At 46.2% G+C, this 9,933-nt stretch overlaps 1 protein-coding gene across 1 annotated transcript in view; it reads left to right on the forward strand.

Annotated features, from left to right (window-relative positions):
- The window catches only part of LOC148314767 (uncharacterized), a 63,828-nt gene extending 54,671 nt beyond the window's left edge, over positions 1-9,157 (forward strand). Inside the window, exon 3 of the mRNA XM_088287615.1 lies at positions 8,196-9,157. Coding sequence (XP_088143741.1) covers positions 8,196-9,157 — 962 coding nt within the window. The remainder of the gene's footprint in view (positions 1-8,195) is intronic.
- Positions 9,158-9,933: the final 776 nt, after the last annotated feature.

The following is a 9,933-nucleotide window of genomic DNA, read 5'->3' on the forward strand; positions in this document are numbered from 1 at the left end:
TGGCAGACGAGACCAGCGTGTTGTGCGCATACTCCACCCATGGCAGATGGTCGGCCCACAAGGATGGCCGATCGAGACACATCCACCGCAGAGCAGCTTCCAGGTCCTGATTTGTCCTTTCAGACTGTCTATTGGACTAAGGGTGGTACCCGGATGACAGGCTTGACGTAGCCCCCAGGGACCGGCAGAATCGCTTCCACACCCGGGTCACGAATTGTGGGCCTCGGTCGGACACCAAGTCCGTCGGGATTCCGTGAAGCCTAAAAACATGAAGCACAAGCAGGTTGGCCGTCTCTAGGGCAGACGGAAGCTTAGGCAAGGCGACGAAGTGAGCAGACTTGGAGAAGCGATCCACAATGGTGAGTATGACGGAGTTGCCCCGAGAGGCAGGCAGACCCGTGACAAAGTCCAGGGCTATGTGTGACCAAGGTCGTGGAGGTATTGGCAAAGGGTGCAGAAGCCCCGCTGGAGGCTGATGCGTTGCTTTACTCGATGCACAGATGAGCCCGAGGGTACGACGAACCCCGGGATGGCATGCCACCTTGGAGGATTGGCCCCACTTTAGTACTTCTGTGCGAAGTTGGGCCGGCACAAATAACCGGCCCACTGGGCACCCGGACGGGTTGTTGGCATCGTCCTGTGCCCCTTGGATTTGTTGCTCTATCTCCCACTGCAAGGATCCCACCAAGCAATGGTCTGGCACCAGGCTGTCAGGTCCCGGCCTTTCCTCCACTGGATCATGGATGCGTGACAGGGCGTCCGGCTTGGTGTTTTTGGACCCAGGGAGATATGTTAAGGTGTAATTGTATCGGCTGAGGAGCAAGGACCAACGTGCTAGGCGAGGATTAAGTCTTTTTACAGTCCGGATGTATGAGAGATTCTTATGGTCAGTGTACACGGTGAACGGTTCTATGGAGCCTTCTAGCCAGTGTCTCCATTCTTGAAGCGCGAGGACCACCGCCAACAGTTCCCGATTCTCCACATCGTAGTGGCCTCAGCCGGACTGAGCCGGCGGGATAAGAAGGCGCAGGGATGGAGTCTCTGGTCGACTGGAGAACGCTGAGATAGCACCGCCCCCACTCCTGAATCAGAAGCGTCCACCTCTACAACAACAGGAAACTCAGGGTTAGGGTGACGCAATATAGGCGGGTTGGTGAAGGCTCGTTTGAGGCCACGGAACGCGGTTTCAGCCCTTTGATCCCAGATAAAGATTGTCTTGACGGATGTGAGACGAGTGAGGGGTAATGCTTGGTGACTGTAATTCTAAATGAAGCGGCGGTAAAAATTCGCGAAACCCAGGAAACGCTGCAGCTGTTTAGGGTTAGTGGGTGTCGGCCAATCTACCACAGCGCGGGTCTTGGCCGGATCGGCCTAAATCTGCCCTTTCTTGATAATAAAGCCTAAGAACTGAACTGAATTCTTGTGGAACTCACACTTCTCCGCCTTGACGCACAACTTGTTTTCAAGTAAACGTTGCAAGATGGCCCGGACGTGTCGTTGGTGTTCTCCACGGAAATCAAGAGAAACAAAACAACATATCTCTTAAGACGTCATTGATTAGGCTCTGAAAAACTGCGGGGGCATTGGTCAATCCGAAAGGCATTACCAAATATTCAAAATGCCTAAAGGACGTCTTGAAGGCTGTCTTCCATTTATCCCCCTCGCGTATTCTCACCAAATGGTAAGCACTTCGTAAATCTAATTTGGAAAACACTGTTGCTGATTGCAACGGAGCAAAAGCGGAGTCCAGCAACGCAAGTGGACAGCGATTTTTAACCGCGATGTGATATCGTTCAGACTCTTGTAGTCCACACAAGGGCGTAATGTCTTATCCTTCTTTTCTACAAAGAAAAATCCATATCCCACCGGGGATTTTGAAGGCTGAATCAATCCCGCCGCAAGGGAGTTGGTGATATATTCTTTCATTGCTGTTTGCTCGGGCTGGGATACTTATACAGGCGAGCAGAAGGAAGGGTCGAGTTCGGAAGGAGCTCAATGGCGCAATCATATGGAAGGTGCGGGGCTAAGGATTGAGCCCTATCTTTGCTGAAAACGGAGCGGAGGTCATGATAAACTTCAGGAACATTATCTAAGCAAATAATTTCAAGTGGCGTGGCACGGGTACTTAGTCCTTCTTCCACTGAGCGTAAACAATGGGCATAACAATAAGGGCCCCAATTTTCAAAAGACAGCCTACCCCAATCTATTACCGGTTTGTGAGACCTCAACCAGGGTAACCCAAGAACAATCGGGGCTGCTCTGGAGGGCATGACAAAAAAAGGACCATTTCTCTACGTGGTTACTTGATAATTTTAAGGTTAACGTTTGCGTTACCCGTTTAATATCCGCCAGGAGTCGCCCGTCGAGATCGCAAACTCTCTCGGTTTTTCTAATTCTCTGACCGAGCAACCTAATTTAGCGACCAACCCGGCTGGGGTCAATGAAACAATCATCTGCTCCCGAATCAACGAGGGCACGAATGTGGATACTAGTACTTAGTCCAATAATTTCCCCGTCCATCTCAAGTCTTTTAGTGTCCCCAGGTCGTATGTCCATTTGTCCTCTGACCTCGAGGCTTGAGTTCTCTTCCCCGGAGTCGGGGTGCTCGAGGTGGCGGATAGCCGACTTACAGAATTATCCTTGCTTCTGTGGTGGTGCCCGGCGTGAGGGTCGTGTCGGACATGAAGACACCCGGTGGCCCAGTAAGCCGCAGTAGAAGCAAGACCCCGACCTGAGCCATCGCTGTCGTTCCACCGCATCCAGCCGACCTCCTCCCAGCTGCATAGGTTCATCAGAAGGAAGAGGCACTAGGACCCGGGGGTGCGCTGGCTCAGTGTGAAGCTGCTCTGCTCCTCTCTCTCGGTTTCTCTCTCTCAGGCGTTTGTCCAGACGGATCGCCAGGCTGATAAGCTCCTCCAGTGATGCCGTAACCTCGCGGACGGCGAGCTCATCCTTTAAAGCCGAGTTTATTCCTCGGCGGAACACGGTTCGTAAGGCACAGTCATCAAAACCACTTTCCGCCGTGCAAATGCGTAAAGAAATGGAATAGTCAGCCACCGATCGGCTGCCCTGAGTGCAATCTAACAGTTCACCTCCAGCCTCCTTTCCCTCAACTGTGTGACGGAAGGCCCGCTGAAACTCAGCCAGGAAAGCAGGGAAAGAAGACCGGAGGTCTGGTCGGGCATTGCTCACAGCCATGGCCCAAGCACTAGCTTGGCCAGTCAATAGACTCATCATAAATGCTACCTTGGTGCTGTCATGAACATACGTGAGGGGCTCTTGAGCGAAATTTAACCTACATTAATGAATAAACTACCCACAAAGGCCAGGTTCCCCCCCATAATGGGAGGGGTGAGGTAAATTTGGCTCGCGACTGTGGTAGCCGGGCGGGAGAGCTCCGGTCGCAAAGGCAATCGGGTCGGAACCCGAGACAGTGCGTGACAGCAGGCTACCTATGCGAGCATCGAAATTCTCAAAACGGTGGGCCAGCTGGCCAACTGCGTTGCGGGGTCCGCAAGCTCAGTCTCCTGCTGTCCCACCAATCGTCCTTGGCTGGCCAGAGCCTTGTAAATCTTCTCTGTGTCCGCAGAGTCCATGGTCGGAATATTTTGTTATGGTATTTTCCATCACAGCTGGAAAATAGGATCAGGACTCTTCAAGCGCAGACACAGAGAGACGAATTTTAACAAAGATATTTATTTTTACAAAAACAGGAACACTATATATATATAAAATCATACGCAATACCGACAAAGTGCAACTAAAGACGCGAGTGGAAAAACTGACACCAGGGGAATATCGACGGGAACGAAAAAGGCTTGCAAAAGGCAAGGAACAAAATGAACAAAAATCGCTTACCACAGAAGGGCAAGGAAAACCAATTGATGAGCGAGCTCAACCGAGAAAATCAATAAAAGAAAACGGAAACACTAACAATGAACGGGAACAAGTGACACGGAATGCAATAACGAGGTGTCTAGAATTCACAACTTGGGACATGAGCAAGATGAATATTCCGACGCTGAGTAGTCAGCGTGGAGTGTTTAAATAGTGCAGTAATCAATGACTTGACGAGTGACAGGTGCGTGGCTGGTGGGCGTGTCTCTCCAGCCATGACGACATGAACAGGAACAAGCGCTAGAAGGAAACGCCCCCACTCCAGCTGGGCAAACACAAAACAAAAACATGACAGGATAAGACGGACCATGACACAAAAGGATTAGGTTTTTGGGATAGGTTTTACTTGAAGCATTTTCTGATCATGTTTAAAGAAAATCTTTAGAACAGGAGATGTCTAGCAATTGATGAGAGGTTTGCCAAGTATAAAGTTGGATTAAATAGTTCGGCAGCTGATTTATTAACTGATGTGTATCAAATGTAACAAAGGTGGACGACAGATGTTTTATGACTATGCGACACCAGCCCTGACATGACGACTTTTAAGGGCCAAGACAGCATTCCATAAATACCAGAATGCTAACGTCCACATCTATGAGCTGTTTGACGTCACAGGTGCAGGATCGTCAGCCACGTCCAGGAGGAACAGGAGAAACTACATCGCGGGGACTGAATGGGAAAAGCAAGAGACCCACAGTTGTAAACTTTGGCATACTCTGGCTAAATTGAGGCAAAATTAAGGTTCTGCCAGCACAAATCTCAGTGTAATCAAGGCGGACGCGCAGAGGGAGCGGTCTTTGTGTGGAATTGGAAAGTACATTTTTGGTGAATGAAAGTGTGAAAGAAAGAGCATTTGGGATGCCGCGGTCCACCGTCCACTACATCATCCACCGGGTCACTGGGGAAGTGGTGGCTCTTCGCCACAGAGTCATCCACTTCCCCAACACTGCGGGAGACCTTCAGGCAGTGACCCAGGCATTTGCAGGGCTGGCGAGGCACCATGCATTTGCAAAAGTTGCTGGAGCAATAGATGGTTGTCATGTCCGAATCAAGCCTCCAAGTGACCTTGATGGTCACGACTTATAAGAACCGCGAGCTTTTCAGCAGCATAATTATGCAAGCTGTATGTGACCATCAGAGTCGCTTTCTGGACATCTACATGGGCTGGCCTGGATCAGTCCACGACTCCAGGGTCCTCCGGCACAGCCCTCTTTACCAAAGAGGGTTGTATCCTCCTCCAGGGCACTTCATCTTGGCAGATGGAGGGTACCCGTACCTCCAACGACCACTCCCCGTCATCACTCCTTACAAGCGGCCGGTGCAGGGTGTGTGGGCCCAGCGCTTCAACGTTCATCATTCCAAGGCACGCTCTATTATTGAGCGTGCCTTTGGAATGATGAAGGTGAGATTCCGGGCCATCTTTTTCCACACCCTGGAGGTGCACCACACCTTTGGCACAAAATAATCTTTAACTGAATCATCAAAGAGCACAGACACACAAACATGGCAAAATATGAGAAGATGGAAAAATAGATGCATATACAATGTAATGAATGGTTAATAAATCTATCCCATCTTTTGGAGTGACATGGCAGCCATCTATTGCCCCAACCATCCCTGCAAACCCCCACGTAATGGATGACGTAGTGGACACTGCAACCGGTATGATGCCCCACTTCAAGTCACGAGAGGAAGATCAGGACTCTTGCTCGTGCCCCATCCATGTCATGGGTCCTGGAAGAAAGGTTCCATCCATGCTCCAAATGAGTCCCTGCTCAGGCGAAGATTGGCAAAACAGCACTGACACACTCAGGTTTATCCTGCAACAGTTATGAACTGGGGAATGCTTTTTATTTACTGTGAATAGTTACTGTGAATTATAATGTACTTAATTTATGCCTTGTTTGTCCACCAGTTTTTCAATGAATTAATAGTTTGTAAGCAAAACAGACATGGTGGAGTCTTCATATTATTGTAAAGGTTTTGGTCTTTCAAAAACCTGGGCTTTTTCACTTTTGTCTGAAGAAGCTGATCTCAAGGTGTGACTGGGATACAAACTAGTTCATCTGTTTTGAAAGTATCCCGGTTTTTGTTTAATTTTAAATGAATGTTATCTAAATTTTAGTCTTGAACACCAAGCATTGATTTTTATTTTGATCAATCATTTTTTTCATTAAACTGAAAAACCTTCGTCTCCCTCCTCTCAGTTGCCCTTCCCTCCTCTGCCAACCTCTGTCTCTCCAATTCCTGTCTCCGCATTGCTAAATCGAGTCTGTAAAGTCTGATAATTTCATCCTCTCTCCTTCGCTTTCTCCCTCTCTGTCGTTGCTCCGGCTGTTGGCCTCGCTCTTCTTCTTCTTCTACTTCTTCTTCTTCTTCTTCTTCCTCCTCCTCCTCCGCCTCTTGCATCACCCTGGCCCGACTTGGCCCTGGTATTTCTTCAGGGATGGCCTGACTTGGCCCTGGTATTTCCTCAGGGAATGAGGCAATTAGGACAGGGGGGGGGTGATGGACGGTCTCTGTCCGAGCACTCCATCCATAAGTTCGAACCAGGGCCAAGTATCGGCAGTAGCTCTCCCTGCCACCCTTCGCCAATCCCTGGGTTTTTGCAATCCTTTATCTGAAAAGAAGCAAAAAGATAAAACAATTATATCTTCATTTTCACACACAAGAAAAAAAATGTGGACTTCCATACTTTATACTTCATTTTTAAATTACCCCATTTTTTTTTGCCTGCAGGGGCGTCACTTTGCCCTGCAGCTCAAGTTTTTTCACGATGGTCCTGTATTAAATAAATAAAAATGCATGCAAAAATAAAGGTTGAAAAAAAGGATAAAAAAAGATGCAAACATTAGTCAGAAATCCTGGTGTTATGGGTAACATGCAGATTATATTATTCATTAATATCAGTAATTGGGGAGCACATTGTCGGGGGTACATGGAATTTATACAGGGCACATTCTGTGCTAGAATAAACAGCTGCGTGTTCGCGCAAATCTAATTCAAACACAAATGGCTGATGAATGGAATAAAATTGCTATAGTGGGTCTCGCCATTCTTATGCGTTTTCTTCTTGATATTTTGAGTTTAAATGGATGGAAATAAATAAGACAATAACCCGTCAAATATTTTTCCCGCTAGAAATTGTATTTTTGCCTCCATGCTGTGGCTGCGGAGAACTTGGCCCCCGTAAAGAGGCTGTCGTACTCCCCGCGCAGCTTGATCAGCGCGGTCATCTCCTTGCTCCCTAAAACGTAAGGAAAAGATTAAATAAAATAATGCTAACATGCAGAAATAAGACAATTCAAATGTTTCAGCCGTACCTCCTATGCAATAGTTCTTAGAGCTACCTTAGTTACATTTGGCCGATATCGCAACTAATAAAATTATCTTAATCTGGAGCTTAATATCCAAACAATGCTGCCCAATATTTCTCATGAGTGCTGTCTTAATATTACATATAAATAACTTGTACTTACATCTGAAAGTGCACTCCGATGAGGCGGAACACGTGGCTTTGGTAGTTTGCATCTTGCGAGTGTAGAACGGCGTAGAGGAAGAGCGAGGATTTTATAGGCGCAATTTAGAGTGTTCAATCGGCCTGCCATGCATGTTTTTGGAATGTGGGAGAAAACCGGAGTACCCGGAGGAAACCCACGCAGGCACGGGGAGGACATGCAAACTCCACACAGGATGGCCGGAGCCGGGATTGAACCCACGCCCGATGATGTCTCTCACTGTGAGGCCATCGCGCTAACCAGTCGCCCACCGTGCCGCACTGTAGAAACAATATAAGACAAAGTCGCCGCATGAGCTTTGACATGATCAAACCAAATGTGTGTTTGTCTTTTTGTGTCCTGCAGACGTCAGTGAAAAATATCTCCGTTCTGTGAAAGAGGTGCCAGACCTGACTCGCATCAAAAAGGAGGAGGAGGAGGAGGAGATCAACAAGTCACCAGTGAACGTTGTCCGTATAGAGACTGACGATGAAAACAAGGATGAGAGTGAGGACAAGAGAGGGGCGGAGCCTCCAAGCAACCGTTCAAGTCATCACGTGACAACAGAAGGTGATGAAGACCACTGGGGGCCATCACAAGCACATAATAAGGACACATTATCAGACGCTCATGACGATGATGATGATGATGATGGGCAAGCTAAAGGTGAAAGGGCACGTCACACTGACTCATTCACTTCAAAGCTGTCTTTAAAAGGACACAGAAAAACACACAGTGGTGAAAAACCTTTTTCTTGTTCAGTTTGTGGAAAATGCTTCTCTCAAAAGGGAAATTTAACAGAACACACAAGAACACACAGTGGAGAAAAACCTTTTTCCTGCTCAGTTTGTGGCAAGAGTTTCTCTCAAAAGACAAATTTAACAACCCACACAAGAACACACAGTGGAGAAAAACCTTTTTCCTGCTCAGTTTGTGGCAAGAGTTTCTCTCAAAAGAGAAATTTAACAATCCACACAAGAGCGCACAGTGGAGAAAAACCTTTTTCCTGTTCAGTTTGTGGCAAGAGTTTCTCTCAAAAGAGAAATTTAACAATCCACACAAGAGCGCACAGTGGAGAAAAACCTTTTTCCTGCTCAGTTTGTGGAAAATGCTTCTCTCAAAAGCCAAGTTTAAAAGCACACACAAGAACACACAGTGGTGAAAACCCTTTTTCTTGCTCAGTTTGTGGTAAAAGCTATTCTCAAAAGTCAAATTTAACAAGTCACACAAGAATGCACAGTGGAGAAAACCCTTTTTCCTGCTCAGTTTGTGGCAAGAGTTTCTCTCAAAAGACAAATTTAACAACCCACACAAGAACACACAGTGGAGAAAAACCTTTTTCCTGCTCAGTTTGTGGCAAGAGCTTCTCTCAAAAGACAAATTTAACAATCCACACAAGAGCGCACAGTGGAGAAAAACCTTTTTCCTGCTCAGTTTGTGGCGAGAGTTTCTCTCAAAAGAAAAATTTAACAATCCACACAAGAGCGCACAGTGGAGAAAAACCTTTTTCCTGCTCAGTTTGTGGAAAATGCTTCTCTCAAAAGCCAAGTTTAAAAGCACACACAAGAACACACAGTGGAGAAAACCCTTTTTCCTGCTCAGTTTGTGCCAAGAGGTTCTCTCAAAAGTCGCATTTACGAAGCCACACAAGAACACACAGTGGAGAAAAGCCATTCAGTTGCAGCGTTTGTGCGAAAAAATTCTTTTCTAAAAAGGGTGCTGCGAGACACAATTGTGCTGGTGAGAATAGCAGCGATCCTTGAAGCTTAAAAAAAAGAAAACAAAAAACTGAAGGAACTGACTCTTTGTGGTAAGATGTAAATGTGATTTTGAATAAAATATGATGAAATTGAATTTTGCAAAGCTTTTTTATTGACACAAAGCCAATGTGATCATTGCCAGAAGAAGCAATGTGTCTGAGTGATGATCTTTTTTTTGTTTTCATATCAAACATTATTAATGAAATTAATTGTCTTTGCCTGGAACAACATTTGTTAACGTTATGCTTTTCAGTTGTCTTTTTAATCGTACCTATTGGAAAAGGTGTGAGAAGAAACGGTGCTTATGAAATCGGTATCTTCTACAATCATCAATTAAATCACTCGTTCCACTTGCTCAACTGGCTTTCATTACGCTGTGTGAAAAGGTGAAAAACGTAACTAGAAGTTGAACTATAAAAAGAACAAGAAAGAGAAACGCAAATCGTCTCAGTTTCTCTCAAAGGTCTTGGAATGTCAGGAGTTGGCAACTTGATGGCGACTGGAGTCAGCGCTGGTTTTCTCGTTGTGTTTGGCTGGCTCGTATATGTATGGTCCATTGAACATAACTCAAACTCTTCAAATATCCCCTCACATACATTTAATATTTCGCTTTCTGAATAAATTTCTGACTGGCTAAATACACTTTCTAGGTTGAGCTCCATCAAGCGTTTGGCATTTGTTGCTAAGCAGAATCTCACTTCGGAAAAATATACCAAATATTTTTTTTCATGCTTTATTATATTTTTTATACATTGGATTATTTATATAGTGAAAAAGGG

Source organism: Idiotropiscis lumnitzeri, unplaced genomic scaffold (genome assembly GCF_059441095.1).
Source record: "Idiotropiscis lumnitzeri isolate Australia: NSW breed Sydney's pygmy pipehorse unplaced genomic scaffold, RoL_Ilum_1.0 HiC_scaffold_234, whole genome shotgun sequence".
NCBI lineage: Eukaryota > Metazoa > Chordata > Actinopteri > Syngnathiformes > Syngnathidae > Idiotropiscis > Idiotropiscis lumnitzeri.